This window comes from Aquarana catesbeiana, linkage group LG02, assembly GCF_042186555.1.
Source record: "Aquarana catesbeiana isolate 2022-GZ linkage group LG02, ASM4218655v1, whole genome shotgun sequence".
Taxonomy (NCBI): Eukaryota; Metazoa; Chordata; class Amphibia; order Anura; family Ranidae; genus Aquarana; species Aquarana catesbeiana.
Window position 1 is genome coordinate 460,563,367 of NC_133325.1, and position 23,153 is coordinate 460,586,519.

The 23,153-nt window shown below is 43.8% G+C and overlaps 1 protein-coding gene across 1 annotated transcript in view; it reads right to left on the reverse strand.

Moving 5' to 3' along the window:
* Nucleotides 1-15,441: 15,441 nt before the first annotated feature.
* LOC141128393 (uncharacterized) overlaps nucleotides 15,442-23,153 on the reverse strand; it is a 38,245-nt gene continuing 30,533 nt past the window's right edge. Inside the window, exon 5 of the mRNA XM_073615662.1 lies at nucleotides 15,442-19,862. Within this exon, the coding sequence (XP_073471763.1) occupies nucleotides 19,117-19,862 (746 nt within the window). The 3' untranslated portion in view covers nucleotides 15,442-19,116. The remainder of the gene's footprint in view (nucleotides 19,863-23,153) is intronic.

Consider the following 23,153-nt stretch of genomic DNA (forward strand, 5'->3'; position numbering starts at 1 on the left):
TATTGCTCAAACATGCCATGGGCATATGTGGAATTACGCCCCAAAATACATTCTGCTGCTTCTCCTGAGTACGGGGATACCACATGTTTAGGACTTTTTGGGAGCCTAGCCGCGTACGGGGCCCCGAAAACCAAGCACCGCCTTCAGGATTTCTAAGGGCATAAATTTTTGATTTCACTCCTCACTTCCTATCACAGTTTTGAAGGCCATAAAATGCCAAGATGGCACAAACTCCCCCCAAATGACCCCATTTTGGAAAGTAGACACCCCAAGCTATTTGCTGAGAGGCATGTTGAGTCCATGGAATATTTTATTTTTTGACACAAGTTGCGGGAAAGTGACAATTTTTTTTTTTTTTTGCACAAAGTTGTCACTAAATGATATATTGCTCAAACATGCCATGGGCATATGTGGAATTACACCCCAAAATATATTCTGCTGCTTCTCCTGAGTACGGGGATACCACATGTGTGGGACTTTTTGGGAGCCTAGCCGCATACGGGGCCCCGAAAACCAAGCACCGGCTTCAGGATTTCTAAGGGCGTTAAGTTGTGATTCCACTCCACACTACCTATCACAGTTTTGAAGGCCATAAAATGCCAAGATGGCACAAAACCCCCCCAAATGACCCCATTTTGGAAAGTAGACACCCCAAGCTATTTGCTGAGAGGCATGGTGAGTATTTTGCAGCTCTCATTTGTTTTTGAAAATGAAGAAAGACAAGAAAAATGTATTTTTTTTTTCTTTTTTCAATTTTCGAAAGTTTGTGACAAAAAGTGAGGTCTGCAAAATACTCACTATACCTCTCAGCAAATAGCTTGGGGTGTCTATTTTCCAAAATGGGGTCATTTGGGGGGGGGTTGTGCCATCTGGGCATTCCATGGCCTCCGAAACTGTGATAGGCAGTGAAGAGTGAAATCAAAAATTTACGCCCTTAGAAAGCCTGAAGGCGGTGCTTGGTTTTCGGGGTCCCGTGTGCGGCTAGGCTCCCAAAAAGTCCCACACATGTGGTATCCCCATACTTAGGAGAAGCAACAGAATGTATTTCACATATTCCCATGGCATGTTTGAGCAATATATCATTTAGTGACAACTTTGTGCAAAAAAAAAAAAAAAAAAAAAAAGATTTGTCTCTTTCCCGCAACTTGTGTCACAATATAAAATATTCCATGGACTCGACATGCCTCTCAGCAAATAGCTTGGGGTGTCTACTTTCCAAAATGGGGTCATTTGGGAGGGTTTTGAACTGTCCTGGCATTTTATGCACAACATTTAGAAGCTTATGTCACACATCACCCACTCTTCTAACCACTTGAAGACAAAGCCCTTTCTGACACTTTTTGATTACATGAAAAAATAATTTTTTTTGCAAGAAAATTACTTTAAACCCCCAAACATTATATATTTTTTTAAAGCAAATGCCCTACAGATTGAAATGGTGGGTGTTTCATATTTTTTTTTCACATAGTATTTGCGCAGCGATTTTTCAAACGCATTTTTTGGGGAAAAAACACACTTTTTTAAATTTTAATGCACTAAAACACACTATATTGCCCAAATGTTTGATGAAATAAAAAAGATGATCTTAGGCCGAGTACATGGATACCAAACATGACATGCTTTAAAATTGCGCACAAACGCGCAGCGGCGACAAAATAAATACATTTTTAAAAGCCTTTAAAAGCCTTTACAGGTTACCACTTTAGATTTACAGAGGAGGTCTACTGCTAAAATTACTGCCCTCGTTCTGTCCTTCGCGGTGATACCTCACATGCATGGTGCAATTGCTGTTTACATTTGACGCCAGACCGACGCTTGCGTTCGCCTTTGCGCGAGAGCAGGGGGGGACAGGGGTGCTTTTTTTTTTTTTTTTTTTTTTTCTTTATTATTTTTTTGCTTTTTTATCTTATTTTTAAACTGTTCCTTTCATTTTTATTTTTTTTTAATTAATTTTATTGTTATCTCAGGGAATGTACATATCCCCTATGATAGCAATAGGTAGTGACAGGTACTCTTTTTTTAAAAAATTGGGCTCTATTAGACCCTAGATCTCTCCTCTGCCCTCAAAGCATCTGACCACACCAAGATCGGTGTGATAAAATGCTTTCCCAATTTCCCAATGGCGCTGTTTACATTCGGCGAAATCTAAGTCATGAAATGCTCGTAGCTTCCGGTTTCTTAGGCCATAGAGATGTTTGGAGCCATTCTGGTCTCTGATCAGCTCTATGGTCAGCTGGTTGAATCACCGGCTGCATTTTCAGGTTCCATGTTGGGACAGGAAAGCCAGAGAAAAACATGGAAGACTGGGGGGGGGGGCATTCCCTCCCACTGCTTGCAAAAGCAGTCTAGAGGCTAATTAGCCGCTAGGATTGCTTTTACATGAAAGCCGACCGCTGGCTGAAAAGAATGATACCAAGATGATACCTAAACCTGCAGGCATCATTCTGGTATAACCACTCAAAGTCCAGCAACATACCAGTACGTTGCTGGTCCTTGTTAGGCATATATTGTAAACTTTTTTTTCATGCAGCCTGTGGGCTGAACGAAAAAAAGATATTGATCGGTGGGTATGCCCACCATTAGAATACCTTCCTTCATCCACCCACTTCTAATGATGGGCATACATGCACCATTTATATATGCCGAAGCATGGGGGCATCCTCCCGCAAAAGGCAGGAGCAAATTGCTCCTCCACCCACTGCTGCCCCCACGCTTCGGCATATATGCTGAAGTATGTAACTGTGGTGGTGAAATCACCTCCGACAGCGCTGGAGTCACGGCTTTATATATCGTGGGAGCAAACGCTGTTGCTGTCAAGATAAATAAATCCGCGCTGCAACTGAATGGCGTACCTGCTAAGCAAATGATGGTTAACAATAAAACAAAGTAACATTACAGTATAACAGTAAGACTTACCATACCTGCAAAGCAAATACAAAAAAAAAAAACATAGTAAAAAATAAAACATTTAACGCAACCTGTGCCTAAAATATATATATGCCGAAGCATGGGGGCATCCTCCCGCAAAAGGCAGGAGCAAATTGCTCCTCCACCCACTGCTGCCCCCACGCTTCGGCATATATGCTGAAGTATGTAACTGTGGTGGTGAAATCACCTCCGACAGCGCTGGAGTCACGGCTTTATATATCGTGGGAGCAAACGCTGTTGCTGTCAAGATAAATAAATCCGCGCTGCAACTGAATGGCGTACCTGAAAACAATAAAATGGTTACCAACAAAACACAGTAAACGGTAAAGTATAAAAAATCTGAAAAGCAAACATGGTAAAACATAATAACAATAAAACATTGCAGAATAGAATAGAGTAAAAAAGAGCAGAACAATAGAGAGAGAATAGAGAGAGAGAGAACAATAAAACAACAACTATTTTTTTTTTTTTTTATTTTATATTTTTTTTGTGTTTTTATTTTTTTTTATTTTTTTTTTTATTTTTTTTTTACACTTTTTTTTAGTAACTTTTAACTTTTGTAACTCGTTCCAGGTTTGGGTCTCTCAAAATGCAATGGCATCTTGGGAGACCCTGTGTTAGTGTTCCTAGTCTGTGCAGTGCTGAACCCTACGCTAATACTCAACTAATGTATGGTAGCGTTCAAAGCATTCACCCATGCAAAGACCAGGATTGCCAGGACAGGAGGGACAATAAGACCGGGTGTCACGCCTAAATCCGCGCTTGCTGCAGACACGACATCTTTTTTGGGGGGCTTTTTGGGTAGGGGTACTCGGGATGGCATAAAGAAAATGCCGCTCATGCAGCCGGCTTACTGCATTTGGTTGGGGAAGGTGAGGTAGAGCACCGTCTGGAAACAGAAGGGCTCTGACGATCTCTTCCTGGAATTTAAGGAAGGATCCAGTCTGTCCTGAAGCTCTGTATAGCACATGAGCGTTCAGCAAAGCCAATTGAAATAAATAAACAGACACTTTTTTGTACCAGCGTCTGGCCTTACGGGCAACTAGGTACGGCGCCAACAACTGGTCGTTGAGGTCCACCCCTCCCATATTAAGGTTGTATTCGTGGACACAGAGGGGTTTCTCCACAACACCAGTCGCCGTAGGAATTTGGGTCGTCGTGTCTGCATGAAGGGAGGTGAGAACGAAAACATTCTTCTTATCCCTCCACTTCATAGCGAGCAAATTATTATACTTCAAGCAGGCTCTCTCCCCCAGCCTAAGACGGGAATCTACAAGCCGCTGGGGAAAGCCCCGGCGATTAGGTCGCACGGTGCCACATGCTCCAATCTGCTGATCAAACAAGTGACTAAAAAGTGGCACGCTCGTATAATAATTGTCCACGTACAAGTGGTACCCCTTTCCGAATAAGGGTGACACCAAGTCCCACACTATCTTGCCAGCGCTTCCTATGTAGTCAGGGCAGTTTGTCGGCTCTACGTGACTATCTTTGCCCTCGTAAACCATAAAACTATATGTATAGCCTGTGGCCCTGTCACAGAGCTTATACATCTTGACCCCGTATCTGGCACGCTTGCTGGGAAGGTACTGTTTGAATGACAAGCGGCCAGAAAATTTAATCAGGGACTCATCAATGCAGACAACTTGATGGGGGGTAAACAAGTCTGCAAAACGTTGGTTGAAGTGGTTTACGAGGGGCCGAATTTTGTAGAGCCAATCGTATGCAGGGTCTCCACGAGGACGACAGAGTTCATTGTCGTTGAAGTGCATGAACCGCAAAATCTGCTCGTATCGTGCCCTGGCCATGGAAGCAGAGAACAAGGGTGAATGGTAAATTGGGTCAGTGGACCAATATGACCGCAACTTACTCTTTTTATTCAACCCCATGAGGAGGGAAAGGCCCAGAAAGGTCTTAAATTCGGAGACCGTAATTGGTCTCCAATCTCTGGCAAGGGAGGACTGGGGATTAGCGGCGATGTGTTGACCAGCGTATAAATTGCTTTGGTCCACAATAGATCTATAGAGATCTTCGGTGAAAAACAGTGAATAAAAATCCAGTGGCGTAAAGTCAACTGTTTCCACCTGAATTCCGGGTTGGCCAGTGAAAGGGGGAAGTACGGGTGCTGCAGAAGTGGAGGGTTCCCAATTCGGATTGGCCAATGCAGCAGGAAGGGCACTATGGGCACGACGGGCCTGTCTTTGTCTTCTTGGTGGCAGCGGGACACTACTAGTGCTTGCCACCTCGCCAGCTTGAACTGCACTTATGGGACTCGCCACGTCACCACGTGATACTGCAGTGCTGGATGTACGACCAGGGTGTACTAGGCCGCTGGTGCTTGCCAGTTCACCAGAAGGAATAGCGGCGCTAGTACTTCTCTGCTCCATACGAGAGCCCTGAGGTTCTTGCACTTCAAGGACAGAAGAAGATTGGGGTCTGGTACGCCTGACCTTAGCAGGGACCACAACTCTGTCGTCAGAGCTATCTGTCATGGAGCCGCTGTCCTCTACAGGTTCGTATTCTGAGCCTGAACTTGACAGATGAGTGACTTCCTCTTCACTATCTGTCATACTCAGAAACGTGTAGGCCTCTTCACTAGTGTACCTTCGATTTGCCATTTTGGGCTCTAAATTTAGGGGTACACTAGTGAGACTCACAGGCAAAAAAGCTCCTGACTGTCAGCGACTGTATCAAAATGCTACCAAAAAACTGTTAGCGATCGCAGGGATCAGGCCTGACTCTGCGAACGCTGCAGTTATGTGTGCTTAGTGTTTTGTAAGTGTCAGTTATCGATCGATACTGCACTTGGGTGGGCTGGGCAGGGCTGGGCCGAGGAGCAAAACGCAGGTGCTAGCAGGTATCTGGGCTGATCCCGCTAACACTGCGTTTCAGGGAACCCTAAACTGCTGGGGAGTATAGATCTGATCGGATCAGATATCGATCCGCTCAGATACTATAGCACTAAGGGAGGTGTATGCTGCGTGCGTGGGTTTTAGCGGTACTGGCGCTAACCTGACGCTGCCTGGGGCGACGCAGACCTTAGCTGACCCTAAAAATGTAATTGATATCACCGCCGGGCAATTAGGGGGTTAAACCTTTATAGGGTAATAAACGGCGGGTGCCCTAAAACTATAATAAACTATAATAAACTGTAATAAACTGTAATAAACTACAAAAAACAAACTAGCTAACCAGCGTCACCCATAACACTTATACGGTGATCGCTGGTGAAAGGGTTAACTAGGGGGCAATCAGGGGGTTAAAACCTTTAGCAGGTAGTATATGGGGGTCCCTGTCGCTATAAAACACTGACAGCGAACCTATATACTTACCTCCCTAACTAGCGTCACCTGTGTCACTAATACAGCAATCAGAAAAACGATCGCTTAGCGACACTGGTGACGGGGGGTAATCAAGGGGTTAACTTTTATTAGGGGGGGTTAGGGGGGTACCCTGGACCTAAGGGGGGGTACCCTAGACCTAAAGGGGGCTAACCTAACTGCCCTAACACTTGTAACTGACACAAACTGACACCAATGCAAAAAAAAAAAAAAAATGCTATTGGTGTCAGAGTGACAGGGGGTACAGGGGGGTGATCGGGGGGTGATCGGGGGGTGATGGGGGGTGACAAGTGTGCCTGGCGTGTTCTACTGTTAGTGTAGTGTTGTGCAGACTTACTTGATGTCTTCTCTCCTCGGCGCCGGATCAAAAAGACCGACTCGAGGAGGGATGACATCACTTCCTTTCCCTCTGTTTACCAACAATGGATGGCCTCCCCCTCACCTCTCATCGCCCGGGAAGAAATGGCGACCGCCTCGGGCACCGGGGGGGGGGGGAACCCCCCACCTGCGGAAGGCAAATCACGTATATATACGTGATTTTGCCTGTCCGTGCCACCTTGCCGACGTAAATCGGCGTGAGGCGGTCGTCAAGTGGTTAAAGCTTTTTTACTGCTTCGTAGGAATATGAACACTTTAAACTTTTTCTTTTTTTTGCTACAGTTCTGTCACTTAATGCTATACTAATATTACTGTAGCACTGTAGCACTGGTAGATTTACAATCTACCGCAGATTAGGTAAATTTAGTAAATTGTGTGTTAAGAAGGGTAAAAGTTCGCCTCTGTTCCAGCTTGGCTGACGTTGTGTGTGCTTCCGTACTGACCGGTGGGTGTCGCTGTTACCATTAGTCAGTGTTGGAAGGGCAACGTGTCAAAGTGTATAGATGCTCCTCTGTCTCAGAGACAAGCTCGGTGGAGGTGGTCCTCCGAGTTGCATTCTGGGAACAGGGTATTTATGGGATAGACGCCATGTTCTAGCGTTCGTTTTTACAGTCACCTGCTGGCCCTCCTGGCCGACTGGTATGCGTTAAGGAGCTACCTTGTGGTCCCCCGATCGGGAGGCCCACGATGCTGCGGCGCAGGGGTGGGTCCAGAGGCTTGTCTGGGGCCTACCACTGCGGCCGAGGAATGGTCCTGAGCTGTCGGTCCTGTGTGACGAAGCTGGACAGCCGAGGAGATCCCAGGGGGGGACCGGTCTTGGAGAGATCACGCAGCATGCTGGTCTATAGAGGGGCCTGGTGACTCGGCTGGAGGACGTATTCAAAAGACAGTATAGTGTTGCCGGTTTGGCTTAAAGGTTCAGGCACTGTGACTGACTGTTCATTGCAGAGAATCTGATACATCCTGTGGCAGAGGATTGTGCAGATTTATCCCCCCAAACTAGTATGTGGCAGAGTCTTTAGATTCGTGCTGCGTACTGGCTGCTAGACCGGTGAGAGAGGCCTATCCAGACACGCAAAGAGTGTGTCCCACGAGGGGAGCGCATTCCACATAATTATCTGAATTCTACCGGGACATTTGTCGCTAAGATCTTGTAAGAAGATATTTGAGTTTCTCCTGAGAGTTTCCTTTTCCGCCTCTTTCCTGCTACTTCCTAAAGTTTGTTTGTTCAATAAAGCATTGAAAACGTACTCCAGTGTTGGTGCGTGTGTCGTCCAGAAGTAAACTCAACGGAACCCCTAGACCGGTGCCGGTAAAACCAAGGGAAGCAAGGTGAAGGTAACAGACCCACTTAAACTAGCAGCTCCACCGTGAGAAGTGCTACATTACTTTTTTGTAAATGTTAGCTGAAGCAGTAGTAGTACACCTTAGGAACATGACTAGCCTTTAAGTTTAGAGCTCTTTGGAGTAGCTGATGGTAGGTCTTTTCCCATGTACTGTATGTCTACTGTAGTGTATCTAACATGCGGTGTGTTTGCTACAGGCCAAAATCCTCCATTGGTTGAGAAGAAAGTAGCGCCAGCGAAGGTTGAGGAGATGGCCCCACCAAAGTGCACAGAGCCTGCGGATTGTTACCTGTCTGATATGATGCAACTGACCAGTATCAATGCTGCTATGCCCTCTAATGCCGCGTACACATGACCAGTTTTGCCGTCGGAATAAACTCCGAAGATTTCTCCGATGGAACTCTGACGGAATTCCATTCAAGCGGTCTTGCCTACACACGGTCAAACCAAAGTCCGACCGTCCAGAAGGCGGTGACGTACAACACTTACAACGGGACTAGAAAAAGGAAGTTCAATAGCCAATAGCCAGTAGCCAATAGTTTCCGTCTCATACTTGCTTCAGAGCATGCATCATTTTTTGTCCGTCGGAACAGCATACAGACGATCAGTTTTCCCGATAGGAATTGGTTCCATAGGAAATATTTAGAACAGTGGTTCTCAACTCCTGTCCTCGGGACCCACCAACAGGCCAGGTTTGCAAGATAAGTGAAATACATCACAGGTGATATAATTTGCTGTTCAGTGATTGCAGTATTCTAGTCTGCATTTCCCCAAGGTAATACTTAAATTCTGGCCTGTTAGTGGGTCCTGAGGACCAGAGTTGAGAACCACTGGTTTAGAACATGTTCCATTTCTAGGGCCGTCAGAATTTTCGAAAAAAAAAGTCAGATGAGGCCTACACACAATCGGAACAGACGATGAAAAGCTCCCATTGGACTTTTTCTGTCGGACATTCCGCTCGTGTGTACGCGGCTTAAGAAGGATGTGATCCTCCAGGGTGAGTCTTGATGTCCCTATTGTAACACTTGTCTGATGGGAGAACATACTGGGGCTCCTTTTCGCCCCAAAGTGGTGTACTATTTGCAAACCAATCAGTATCCAGCACTTTAAGTTTACATACCCTGGCAGAATTTATGATTTCTTGGCCATTTTAAAGAGAATATGAATGATAACACAAAAACATTTCTTTGACTCATGGTTAATATCTGGCTAAAGCCATTTATTATCAATCAACTGTGTTTACTCTTTTTGAATCATAATGGCAACAGGAACTACCCAAATGACCCTGATCAAAAGTTTACATACCCTGGTGATTTTGGCCTGATAACATGCACACAAGTTGACACAAAGGTGTTTGAATGGCTATTAAAAGGTAACCATCTTCACCCTATGATAAGAAAAAGAATTGTCAAAGGATCTGCGGAAAAAGGTAGTTGAACTGTATAAAAAACAGTTAAGGGATATAAAAAGATATCCAAGGAATTGAGAATGCCAATCAGCAGTGTTCAAACTCTAATCAAGAAGTGGAAAATGAGGGGTTCTGTTGAAACCAAACCACGGTCAGGTAGACCAATTAAAATTTCAGCCACAACTGCCAGGAAAATTGTTCGGGATGCAAAGAAAGACCCACAAATAACTTCAGGTGAAATACAGGACTCTCTGAAAACATGTGGTGTGGCTGCTTCAAGATGCACAATAAGGAGGCACTTGAAGAAAGATGGGCTGCATGGTCGAGTCGCCAGAAGAAAGCCATTACTATGCAATTGCCACAAAGTATCCCCCTTACAATATACCGCACAGAGACAAGCCTCAAACCTTCTGGCACAAAGTCATTTGGAGTGATGAGACCAAAATTTTGCTTTTTGGCCACAACCATAAATGCTAAATTTGGAGAGGAGTCAACAAGGCCTATGATGACAGGTACACCATTCTTACTGTGAAACACGGAGGTGGATCACTGATGTTTTGGGGATGTGTGAGCTACAAAGGCACAGGAAATTTGGTCAAAATTGTTGGCAAGATGAATGCAGTATGTTATCAAAAAATACTGAAGGAACATTTGCATTCATCAACCAGGAAGCTGCGCATGGGACATACTTGGACATTCCAACATGACAATGATCCAAAACACAAGGCCAAGTTGGCTACAGCAGAATAAAGTGAAGGTTCTGGAGTGACCATCTTAGTCTCCTGACCTCAATATCATTGAGCCAATGTGGGGAGATATCAAAATGTGCAGTTCGTGCAAGACAGCCCAAGAATTTACAGGTACTGGAGCCTTTTTGCCAAGAGGAATGGGCAGCTTTACCATCTGAGAATATAAAGAGCCTCATCCACAAATACCACAAAAGACTTCAAGCTGTCATTGATGTTATTGGGGTAGTTTCTGTTGCGATTGATTTAAAAAGAGTAAACACAGTTGATTGATAATAAATGGCTTCAGCCAAACACTAACCATGAGTGAAAGAAAAGTTTTTGTGCTATTCATATTCTCTGAAAAATGGCCAAGAAATCATAAATTCTGCCAGGGTATGTAAACTTATGAGCACAGCAAATGCAGTGCATTAAAGTGGAACTACAGTTCATATGAGCACCATAAACCAAAAATGCTATTTAAAGTGATACTAGTTTTTTTCATTTAAAAATAACAAACATGTTATACTTACCTTGGTTTTGCACAGAGCTGCCCAAATCCTCCTCTTCTCGGGTCCCTCTTTGGTGTGCCTGGCCCCTCCCTCCTGCCAAGTGCCTCCACAGCAAGCAGCTTGGGGGGGGGGGGGGGCACCCGAGCCAAGCTGCTGCTCTGGCTCCCGCTGCTGTCATTCAATCAATCAGGAGAGAGAGAGGCATGGCCAGACCACAGCTCTGTCTGAATGTGGCTGCTTGTTGTGGGGGCACTCAACAGGAGGGAAGGGCCAGGATCACAGAAGAGGGACCCAAGAAGAGGAGGATCTGGGCTGCTCTGTGCAAATCTACTGCAACAGAGCAGGTAAGTATAACATGTTTGTTATTTTTAGTGAAAAAATTAGACTTTACAATCACTTTAATTTAATGTCAGCCAATTAAGAGGGAGACTCTCGGACAGCCAAGACTCTTGCCCAGCATCTCTGGATCGATGAACAGGACTGTTGCACACAAGTTTTTTTATCTTAAAGCGGAGGTTTGCTGAAAAAATAATATTAAAAGCCAGCAGCTACAAATACTGCAGCTGCTGACTTTTAATATAAGGACACATACCTGTCCAGGGAGCCCGCGATGTCGGCAGCCAAAGCCGATCCGTCCTTCGGCTCTCGGCTGCTGCCGCCGCCATCCTCGGTAAGGGAATAAGGAAGCGAAGCCACGTGGCTTCACTTCCTGGTTGCCTACTGCGCATGCGCGAGTCGCGCTGCGCGTCCTCTCAGGTCCCTGCTGTATTCTGTGTCTCACAGAATACAGCGGGGGAGGACGGGGTAGGCGGCGGAAGTGGCGTAGGTCACCACAATCACCGCGGTGATCTATGCCAGGAAGTGGGAGCAAATACCTGTATTAGACAGATATCTGCTCCCTCCTCCCCCATGAAAGGTGCCAAATGTGACACCGGAGGGGGGGAGGAATCCAAAAAGTGGAAGTTCGATTTTTGGGTGGAACTCCACTTTAATGCATAGTATGCATTAAGGCTTCATTCACACTTGTGCAACTTGTCATGCAACTTTGGCATCAGAGTTGCATGACAAGTCGTTCCCCATGTTTTCTAATGATACCCATTCATATATGTGCAACCTAAAGTTGCAGCAACTTCAAAGTAGTTCAACTTTAGGGCAAAAGACTTCAATGTTAACCCTTAGAAGTTGCATGAATGTCACACCTGAATGTTTTACAATGTAACAGTTGTCCATTATCACTAGTCAAAGCCAAAGTTGCATCCTAGTTGCACCTATCCAAAGTTGCACTCCAAAGTCGGCACAACCTTGGAGTTGTACAAGTATGAATGGAGTCCAAGATAAAAAAACCTTCTGACTTTAGAACCACTTTAATTAATTTTTAATTCAAAGTAACACCCCCATCCATGTCTCCATGTATTATTTTGTTGAGAAATCACTTTGAAAAACACCCCCTAGCATTTCTGGCTGCTGCCATATTGAGTAAGGGCAGGTAACTCATATAGCATTTACTTCCTGGAAACCACCTGCCCGTAACTCAGGCATGCAAGCAGGAAAGGGTGTGCTTAGCTGAGAAAACCCCTCCAACCCTACTTAAGATTCCTAAGATGTATGACATAATCTGCCTAGGCATGGAAACTAGGAAGTAACTGAAGAAATGTAAAAAAAAAAAAAAAAAAAAAAAAAAAGTTTGAAAAGAGAAGTATTGGATCCACCTAGGTAGTCATACTTACCTAGGTGGATGCAGTATCGGTCCAATGCTGCATCTGTCCCCCGCCAGCTCTAACACTGAGAACCGAGCGATCAAACACCACCGACCGCTCGGTTCTCACAGCTCTCTGGAGCAGAGAGCTGGTGACTGTCAGTCATCGGCTCTCTGTTCCGTCCCCTCATTCTGTGCTCCCTGGAGCGCTGGGCTGTGGAGGGGGCGGGAGCATCCGACTCAGGCTCTCAGTGGCTCGCTGAGAGGCTGAGACAGATGCCAGTTCAGGGATTTGGGTGGATCCCAACCATATGGTTGTGATCCTTCCCGAGCCTGGACTGGCTCTGTGACATCAGCCGACAGCTGACTTCAGCCACTGTCTGCTGAAAACGGGTCACAGGAGGGCAGAACAAACTGCACCCCTGTGATCCACAGGAGAAGCACAGCCAAATGAGCTTTGGCTGTATTTCTCCTTTAAAACAAGCAAATATGATATACTTTCCTATCCAACTACGATTGCTAGCAGCATAAGGATTAAAGTGGTATTAAAGGTTCGGCTTTAAAAAAAAAAAAAAAATCATGTCATACTTTTTTGCTCTGTGCAGTGGTTTTGCACAGAGCAGCCTGATCCACTTCTACTCGGGTCCAGTGCTGGTGCTCCTCACTCCTCCCCCTTGACCAGTGTCCCCATAGCAAGCCCCTTGCTATGGGGGCACTGGTGCATGCTCACTCCCAAGCCTCTCTCTATGCATCCATAAGACACATCAGCCGAGCCCTTAGCTGTCTCCTCATTGGCTCACTAGCTGCCAATGAGGAGAGGGAGTCCAGGGACAGTCGAGGCTCTCGTGCATATCACTGGATCGAGAGGGAGCTCAGGCGAGTAATGGGGGAAGCAGCACACAGCTGTGTTTTTTTTTACCTTCATGCATAGGATGCATGAAGGTAAAAAACCTCAAGCCTTTACAACCATTTTAAAAATAGTCAATGTTGATTGAGAGAGTGAAGTTTCACTTTAAGGACCAATAAATCTGTATATAATATATGTATTGGAATATAGAGGTGCGCATCTTCACTGATCTCACAATTCGATTACGATCATCTGGTCAACGATTCGATTCCGCTATGCATCACGATTACCGACGAGCTCCCACTTCCGCTTGGGTCGCCTAGACGGCCCTTCCTCCCTGCAATCTTCTGGGACACAGATTCCATTACATGCCCGGACTCCCCCGTGTCCCCGGATCACAGCACCCCCCTCCGTACTCACATGCTGCTCTGCTGGTTGCTGTTCTGCATGCTCCGGCTGCTGGTCTCCCTGGTAACGCTGTAAACACTGAGTTGCCTAGTGATAAGAAGGAGGAGTGGCCAGGCAGGCACGTACCTTGTAATCCTACTCGGGCGATAGAGCTGTAATCCTATACAGGATCATTGGAGGGAACTTGGACTTAGTTGAAGAAATGTGTCATTGCTGTCCCTCTGACCATGGCAGCCTGTAACAAGAAGGGCGATCTTCCTGCTCACCATCCCCCATCTCCATTCCAGCCGCCGGTGTTCTCACATCTCTCCTGAAGTCAGCAGGGAATTCTCAGCCCCGCCCACTGACTGTAGCTATCAATATCAGATCAGAAGAGAAGCAGATGGGGCTGACGTCAGGAGAGACGTGAGAGGAGAGAGGCGTGCCAGGCAGTCACATGTACACAGACTGAGAAATGAGGTAACAGCTATACACTTGGAGCGCTCCCCTGGGGGGAGCAAAATGATGTCACCCGGAAATTGATTTTTCTAGTCGCATGCCTCGATGCTGCATCGGGGACACCTGAATTGCGATGCAGCGATTAATTTTAGCACTCCTCCCTTATTGGAACATTGATTATTTGCTGGTGTTTCAGTATGGTAATCTGCTCTGTGTGCAGCCGAGTCATCTGCTCTTGTGAAAATTGAAATCTAAAAACAGCATTTGCATGCAAATGTGCAAAACTGTGTCTTGTGACTTTCTAAAGTGGGCTCCCAGCTACTGTGCAGGTGTAACTGCAAGACCTAGGTTCTCTGTGTTCTCTAGGCTTGATCTCTGCTTGCTTCATGGCTCAGAGGTCAGAAGGCAGCCCATAGAAGATAACATTTTCTTTCCTGCAACCTTTCCTACATGGAGAACACAATGATAATTAATAGCAGCTATAGCCACTGGCAATAACTACATGCTAGAAATCCGACAAGCTGGTAGTACCCAAGTCGATCGATGGATCAACTTTGGTACAATCAGCTTGCCCATACATGGATCGAATCTCAGCCAGTCCCTGCTGAACCAGTCGAAATTTGAACCATCTATGGGCAGCTTTAGTATAACATTATGCTACCACACTTGCATAGGGGCATAACACACAACTTCTCAGAACAGGGTGGCTTCTCCCAGTGCCACTATGCTCCTTCAAGTAACAAGAAAGCAAGAATTCAGGTGGGAATTGAGCTGCTTTTTTTTTACTTATCCAATTACAGTCCTGCCCCAGTCATTGTATCTAGCGGAATTGTAGAACCTGACAATTGTGTTGGGGGATTTTGAAATTGTAGAACCTGACAATTGTGTTGGGGGATTTTGGAATTGTAGAACCTGACAATTAAAACACCAGGTCATGAAGTGCTAACTGTACTTGGCCAATAGCTCTAGTTTATTTCTTCTACAGAGGAAGCGGAGGATCCGGCCTGCAGTCCAATTTTCTGTATCAGCAAATGGATAGATGGATTATTCTGCAAAGTACGGACTAGGTATGTATCAGCTTGACCAGAGACCTACTTTATATAGCCATTATATTTTAGATGGCTACTAAGCTGAAATGTTTTCTCCCCAGGTTACCAGCTGTGTGAAAACAGTGTAGGTGTTCTCTTCAATGACTCCACTCGGCTGATAATGTATAATGATGGAGTCAGTTTACAGTACATTGAGAGGAATATTATGGAGTCGCACCACAATGTGCGCTCTTACCCATCAGCACTGACAAAGAAGGTAAGAGCATGGCATGAAGCATTCATATACGTGACTTCAAGGTGTTTGCTACATTAGGACTCATACCTGACATGGGTGGAAGGTGGACTTAGCTTAGTGTTTGTGGAAAAACTTGGGAAAACATTCATTTTTTATTGATATAAATACATTATTATATAATTAAAACATAACTGAAAATGTAATTTACAGAATAACTGATGACCAAGCATATACAGAGCTATTATCTTACTATAATTTGCAAAGATTCCAACTACTCCAGAATATGGATTGTCTCTCTGTACAATAAAGTCATTTTCAGCATGACAATACTTACTTAGTCATATAATATTTTCATGAAATACAATTACTTCACATGTAATACAAAACCATACAATACATTCAGAAACCAAACAAACAAAAAAAAAGTTAAAATAGGGAGAAATAGTAGGCAAAATGAAGTAAGCCCCCAAGTCTACAAGCACTGGTAAAGGAGGAAATCTAGGCGGTGATGTGTATAGAAGAAATAGTAAACTGCAGATGGCGCCCTCAAGAAAGATAACAGTTATTTATTTAGTTCAGGTCAAAGAGATTGGTCAGTATTTGCAATACCCACAATAATCTTTTTTCCAGTTTTTTTTTTTTTAATATACTTGAGGCACACAGAATGCCACTGAATTTAGTAGATCATTTTCGCCTCGTAGCAGACAAAAATCACATACTTCATTTGACTTTAGAGTTTGGCATGTTTTTGATTAGAATGAATCTGTTTCATTATTGGTTCAATTCTAAAGCCTAGTGCACACTCTTCTTATTTTTTTTCATCCAACTCAAAGGGCTGAACGAAAAAAAAAAACTAAAGAGCTCGGGAGGAGCCACTGTACTAACTATACGATGATAGTACAGCAATCTCCCCCACTGAGCTATTTTGTTCTGACAGGGGGACAACCCCCACCCCACCCCTGCTAGAACACACTGGTCCGTTGGCTGAGAGCACTAATCGGATGTCAACCGGAAGACCTTTTTCGGTCATGTCCCTTCGGCAGAAGCCGGATTTGGCTGGCTTCTATCAGACCTGCTGCCGTATACACATGGGCTGAACGTTGGCTGGTTTCTATTGATCCGGCCGATGCCACCCAATATTCGGCCTGTGTCTATGGCCTTTAATAATAAAAGTGCAGCTGATTTATTCACCTCAAATTTGACACGTCAAAAAGCATATTCGTTTTCTCATTAGGCTCTAATTGATGACAATGTTGCCTGAACATTAGGTAGGCTATAGATGATGCAACCACGGGTTGCGGGACAGAAAAATCACTCGATCTCCCTTTTAACACAGTTAGCGTTGATGGGGGAATCCCTCCCGCCAAGCTATTGTGTTCTCCTGGCGGAGGATGGGGGGGGGGGGGGGGACTGGGGAGTCATCCCTGCTGGGAGAACAGTGATTATCGCTAGCAGCTATATCCACTGGCAATATTTGCACAGCCTGCCTATAGATGGATTGAATCTCCTGAGATTCGAACCATTTACGTCCGGCTTTAGTATTGCTGACCGCTCTACTCTGGGTGATGTTATACACATTGGATCCACTTTATTCATTCAATAAAAATAACAGATTTTCTGCCAGGTACAAAAAGTGACGGGGCAGCCTGTGCATAAAATGTACTGTCCTTTTCAGTCTCGCTCTTTGCATCCATTTTTGTAAAATTTGTTCAGCAGTCTTCTCTTTCACACTAATGTCACAATCCTTACTAGTTTTGGTGTTGTAGTGGGGTCAACTCTGGGGGGTTTTAGAGTTACCAGTGTTTCTTTTTCTCGCCTTTGCAGAATTTCTCACTGAAATCCTTTAGAGCAATACCAATTTTGGTAACTAGCAGCAGTGCAAAGGGAGGACACAGAGGAGAATTTTATAGCGACAAAGCTATGGCCTTAAAACTCTACCTAAAATTAAAAATTACAGACTTACTTGGATTTTTTTAATCCTGACCCAGGAATGTAACAAAATCCAACACCTCATTTTCAGATCTAAAACCATTTTGGAAAATAAGAATACCTTTTCATGATTGTATGCATTTATATTTTGTTTTTTAACTCCTTATGATTCTTTGAAATAAAAAGAAAAAAACATGTACAAAGCTATATACATTGTCAACATTTACTATAGAGAATATTTTCTTACATCTATTTCCCCTGAGTGCATTCATACAAGAAGAGAAGTGTGTTGCACTTGGACACAGTAGACACATTGTTGTCAAGAAATGAAATATTTTACTATTTGCAAGTCAAAAATTCAAATCTTCACCATTTTATTTTTCCGTCTACATATACAACTGGAGATAGTCGAAGTAACAGGGATATGGTAATAGTTACTTGTCACTTGAAAGTTAGGGCTTATTATCTGCTGCATTAGACTATTTCCAGTTAAAAATGAATGGAGTTTTTCACAAAAGAGAAAATTAGGTAAAGATCAGGGAAGGTCATCAGTTACCAAATAGGAAAAGATAATCAGTTATACCTGTATAGAGAATAAATTAAATTAAAGAAAAAAGGAATGTTATGCATTTACGTAAAAAATATTCCACTCTAATATTGAAGTATTAATTAAGACCAGGAATTCTGATTTTTACCCAGCCTATTTTGGAAATCACTGACATCCTTGGCACATTGGTGTTTAGTAGCTCTACCATCAAGGTCTGATTAAAGCATATGAAAAGGAACTACTCATTGTAGGATGCATGCCAGCAGGTTCAACACCTACTGTTTTGTTAAAAACTCTTAGGACCTGACATACCTTAATTTATTATCATTCAGCTACAGTGGTTTCTCAATGAATACCCATGGAGTTCCTGTACTACATAATGGTGTCAATACTGGTATTTTACAACATGATGGACATCTGGAGAGAAAGGAAATTAAAAGGGAAAACTTCCCTCTGTGATCCTTGATTCTGGATTTAAATTGCTAGTGAACTTGTGCCTTTAATTGTAAGGTACACCAGAACCTATGTTTAAGATTACAAATTCTGGGTTTCCTATGTGAGCAGCAAACAGGAAACAGCCGTTGGGTCAAAGTGCACTGTAAGTGACAACTAGTCTAAAACACACAGAAACAGAATATTGTTTCCTGGAATATTGTTTTTTTTTTTTTTTCTCATTCAAATTAAAAAATAAAAAAAAAAAATGAAAAAAAGCAAAAAAAATAAAAAAAAATAAATAAAATTAAAACAACTCCATTACATAACTGTTCATATTGCATATATATTACTAACTTTTGAGGTTTTTTCCAGGTGCTTTCCAGCAATAGGCCAGAGGTTGACCAAATGGAGTCCAACCAATATTGAGCCATGATCTTTAAAAGGTTTAAGCTAGTCAAGGGTACATCAAGGGTACAGCCCGCCCCCTGAATGGCTCTAATCCTGGCATTCATCTTCTGCACCCGGCTTTTTTTTTTTTTTATCAAGGTTCCATCACCTTTCACTCCGAGCCCATTCCTGGCTTGCCCACACACAACAACGCATGAGCAGAAGGTTGCAAAACACAGCATCAAGAGAAGCGGCTGCAGTCCCCACCCAATATGCCTGCGAGAAGCCAGCAAAATACTGGCCTGGACTCGAACACTTTCACATAGATAAACTGATTAACTGTTATGACTGTAGCACAGGTGTAACATTTCCTGGATAACATTAGCACTTGATTGATTGATTTTAATAGTTGCCTAGAATTACTCTTTAAGCCCGTTTAAGTCAAACTAAATATTTGGCAATATATGAAGTAAAATCATAGTATGCTGATTAATTCAAAGAAGACATTTTCTAAATTTTGGTGTGAACCCTCCTGTGTCTGATGAGATGTGAACTGCGGAAGAAGCATTTGCCACACTCGGCGCAGGTATAGGGCCGTTCTCCGGTGTGAACTTTTTGGTGCCTGACGAGATCAGAGCTGTGGCGGAAGCTCTTGCTGCACTCGGTACAGACATAGGGACGCTCTCCTGTATGCACTCTCCTATGTATGATGAGATTGGAGCTATTTATGAAGCTTTTCCCACACTCTGTGCACACGTACGGACGCTCTCCAGTGTGAATTCTCTGGTGCATTACGAGGTAAGCACTACTGATGAAACTCTTGTTGCATACTTTGCACACATGGGGTCTTTCACCTGTGTGAGTTCTCTGATGGATGATCAGACTGGCATTCTGGGTAAAACACTTGCCACAAACTGAGCAGAGGAAAGATCTAGCTGGCTTAGCCACTTTAGTTTCTGAGTTAGCTTTGGCTTTATTGCTCATTAAAGTGCCATCAGCTCCTTCGGCATTTGTGCTTCCACTCATCACGTATTTCCTTCTTCGGCGACCTCTCTGTGTTCTTGCTTCAGTTGTCTTTTCTTCCTGTGTTTCATGCTTTATGGGTTTTTCTTTAGCATTTTTCATTGCCAGCGTTGATAAGTATTGTTTCTTTAAAATGGTGTTGGAATTTGATGGACTTGCACAAAGCAATGTTTCAGTTTCATTCTCTTCTTTTGGGACCTTGGGCGCTTTACTTGCTTCTGTAGATTTGTCACCTGATGGAGGAAATAATAATTGAAAATAAATTTGTGCTGAAACTGGGTCCATCATGTCAGTTAATAAAGTTACTAAGGCAAAGATTTCTATGATTTTTTTTCCTTTTTGTAGTTAGTTTTCACAGACTTTTTCTCAAAGTATTTTACAGTGTTATAATATGAATATATAACTAAGGCAGGCCACACACAGAGCAAATTTCTTTCCTGCAACTATGGGTTCTGCCATCAGCACAAATACTGCTGACAGAGGAATCCCTCCCACCAAGCCATTGTATTCTCCCGGCGGGGGGCAGTAGAGATCGTCTGCGGCGGGAAAAGACAGTGATTATTGCTAGCGGCTGGCTGGTTCCTACTGAGATTTTAACTATCTATGGCTGTCCAAAGGGGCAGATTTATACATACCAGGCAGATTTTTTTTTTTTTTTTTTAAATTCCTTATCCAGACAAGGGAATATACTGATCAGCGCTGCAGTCGCTAATCGAATGAAAATTTTCCACCATCTCATTTGACAAAAGTTGGACCAATGCCTGTCAAGTGGGAACGGTCACAGAAAGATTGAGCAAAAATGGTCAAAGATGGATCAAAATTTGGCTGGTCACTGCTGAACTGGCTGCATTTTTTTCCATTTATGGCCAGCTTAAATTTTCATTTAGCTTCATCTTATTTTACAAAGCTAAGTGAAAATTCACTTTGCAAAGAACACCAAATCATGTGCATAGACAATTAAGTCCAGCCCTCAAATTTTACACTTGCCTACTCGCATTTTTCGAGTGGAAAACGAGGGCTGGCGATGAGCTGGGCTGCCTGGGAGATGAAGGGGGGGGGGCAAAGCACCGCCGGTGGGCATGGTTGATCGGGAGCCATTCTCCCAGCGATCGGCCTGGGGGATGAGAGCATGGAGGAAGAGGAAAGCCGCAGGATTACAGAGCGCAGATAGCCCATTGTAACAGCTTACATTACAATTGCCTCAGCTTTGCTCGCCGTCACACACAGCCCCGCCTCCTATAGACGCCGCGCCTGTGACAGGCAGAATGCCGGTCCAATGCTGGGATGCGTTCTATCACAGGCGCCGGGTCAGGAGGAGGCGGGCTGTGTGTGACAGCGAGCAGAGTGAAGGCAATTGTAATGTAAGCTGTTCCAGCATGCTATCCTGCTCTGTGATCCTGTGGCTTTCCTCTTCATCCAGTCATGATCCGGCCGCCCTCTCTTTTTTTCTGCCCAGGCGAGGCTGCAATGGTGGGCACAGTGAGGCTGCAATGGTGGCCACAGGTCACGATGCAATGGTGGGCACTGATAAAGTTGTTGTTAATATTTATTTTTGTAACTTAATTCTGCATAAAATATTTAAGTGTCATTTCATGATATAATTTATGAGGGCATGTTTAGGGGTGGAATTGGGGGCGGGGCAGGGTGGAGGTTGGGTGGGGCAACTGGTGGCGAGTAACCTTGAGGCCTGGCTAGTAGCTCAGGACTTGAAATTTTGAGCCCTTATTAAGACAAAGGCCTTTTGCTCACATATGACCGGATGACTGAAGGCAGTAAAAACTTCACTTCATTAATTAAGCTAAATGGAAATTCACTTTGCAATTATAAAATCCACTTAGCTTAGTGAATGGGATGAAACTGTGCTGACAATCATTTAATCATGTGCACGTAAAACAAATCCTGTTTTTTTCTTTATTCTATCGCACATGTCTGGAAAACTAGAGTTAGTTACCTGGTAACTTCATTTCCATTAATCTTCCAGGACAGAGATGAGAGAGTGACTCCAACCACCTAAAACAGGAAACACATCATCCACAATCAAATAAAAAAAAGAGCAGTCACCTAGTGTCCTCAGTAGTAAGGAAGAACCAAAGGCAAGTAATGAAATAACATAATACCCCAATACAACACAGAATATAGGGTGGGAGTCCAAGCTGTCCTGAAATATTAATGGAAATGGAGTTACCAGGTAACTAACTCTAGTTTTCCCATTTCATCTTCCAGGACAGAACATGAGAGGACATATAGAAATAACCTATTAGGGTGGGCTACTGCTTCAAGGAACTACAGTGCCTTGCAAAAGTATTCACCCCCCCCCCCCCCCCCCCCCGGCTTTTTACCTATTTGTTACATTACAGCCTTTAGTTCAATGTTTTATTTAAATCTGAATTATATGTGATGGATCAGAACACAATAGACTAAGTTGGTGAAGTAAAATTAGAAAAATATTATACCTAAAACTATTTTCAGAAATAAAAAAAACTGATAATTGGCATGGGCGTATAAATTCACCCCCTTTGTTATGAAGCCCATAAAAAACTCTGGGGCAACCAATTACCTTCAGAAGTCACATAATTAGAGAAATGATGTCCACCTGTGTGCAATCTAAGTGTCACATGATCTGTCATTACATATAAATTATACACACCTTTTTTAAAGGCCCCAGAGGCTGCAATAACTAAGCAAGAGGCTGCAACAACTAAGCAAGAGGCACCACTAACCAAACACTGCCATGAAGACCAAGGAACTCTACAAACAAGGGACAATGTTGTTGAGAAGTACAAGTTAGGGTTAGGTTATAAAAAAAATATCCAAATCTTTGATGATCCCTAGGAGCACCATCAAATCTATCATAACCAAATGGAAAGAACATGGCACAACAGCAAACCTGCCAAGAGACAGCCGCACACCAAAACTCATGGACCTGGCAAGGAGGGCAATAATCAGAGAGGCAGCACAGAGACCTAAGGTAACCCTGGAGGAGCTGCAGAGTTCCACAGCAGAGACTGGAGTATCTGTACATAGGACGACAATAAGCCGTACGCCCCATAGAGTTGGGCTTTATGGCAGAGTGGCCAGAAGAAAGCCATTAATTTCCGCAAAAAACAAAATGGCACGTTTTGAGTTTGCGAAAAGGCATGTGGGAGACTCACAAAATGTATGGTAGAAGGTGCTCTGGTCTGATGAGACTACAATTGAACTTTTTGGCCATCAAAGAAAACGCTATGTCTGACACAAACCCAACCTATGTCTGAACACCATCACCACAGTGAAACATGGTGGGGACAGAATCATGCTGTGGGGATGTTTTTCAGCAGTCGGGACTGGGGAACTGGTCAGGGATGAGGGAAAGATGGATGGTGCTAAATACAGAAATATTCTTAAACAAAACCTGTACCACTCTGTGTGTGATTTGAGGCTAGGACGGAGGTTAACCTTCCAGCAGGACAATGACCCCAAACACACTGCTAAAGCAACACTTGAGTGGTTTAAGGGGAAACATGTAAATGTGTTGGAATGGCCCA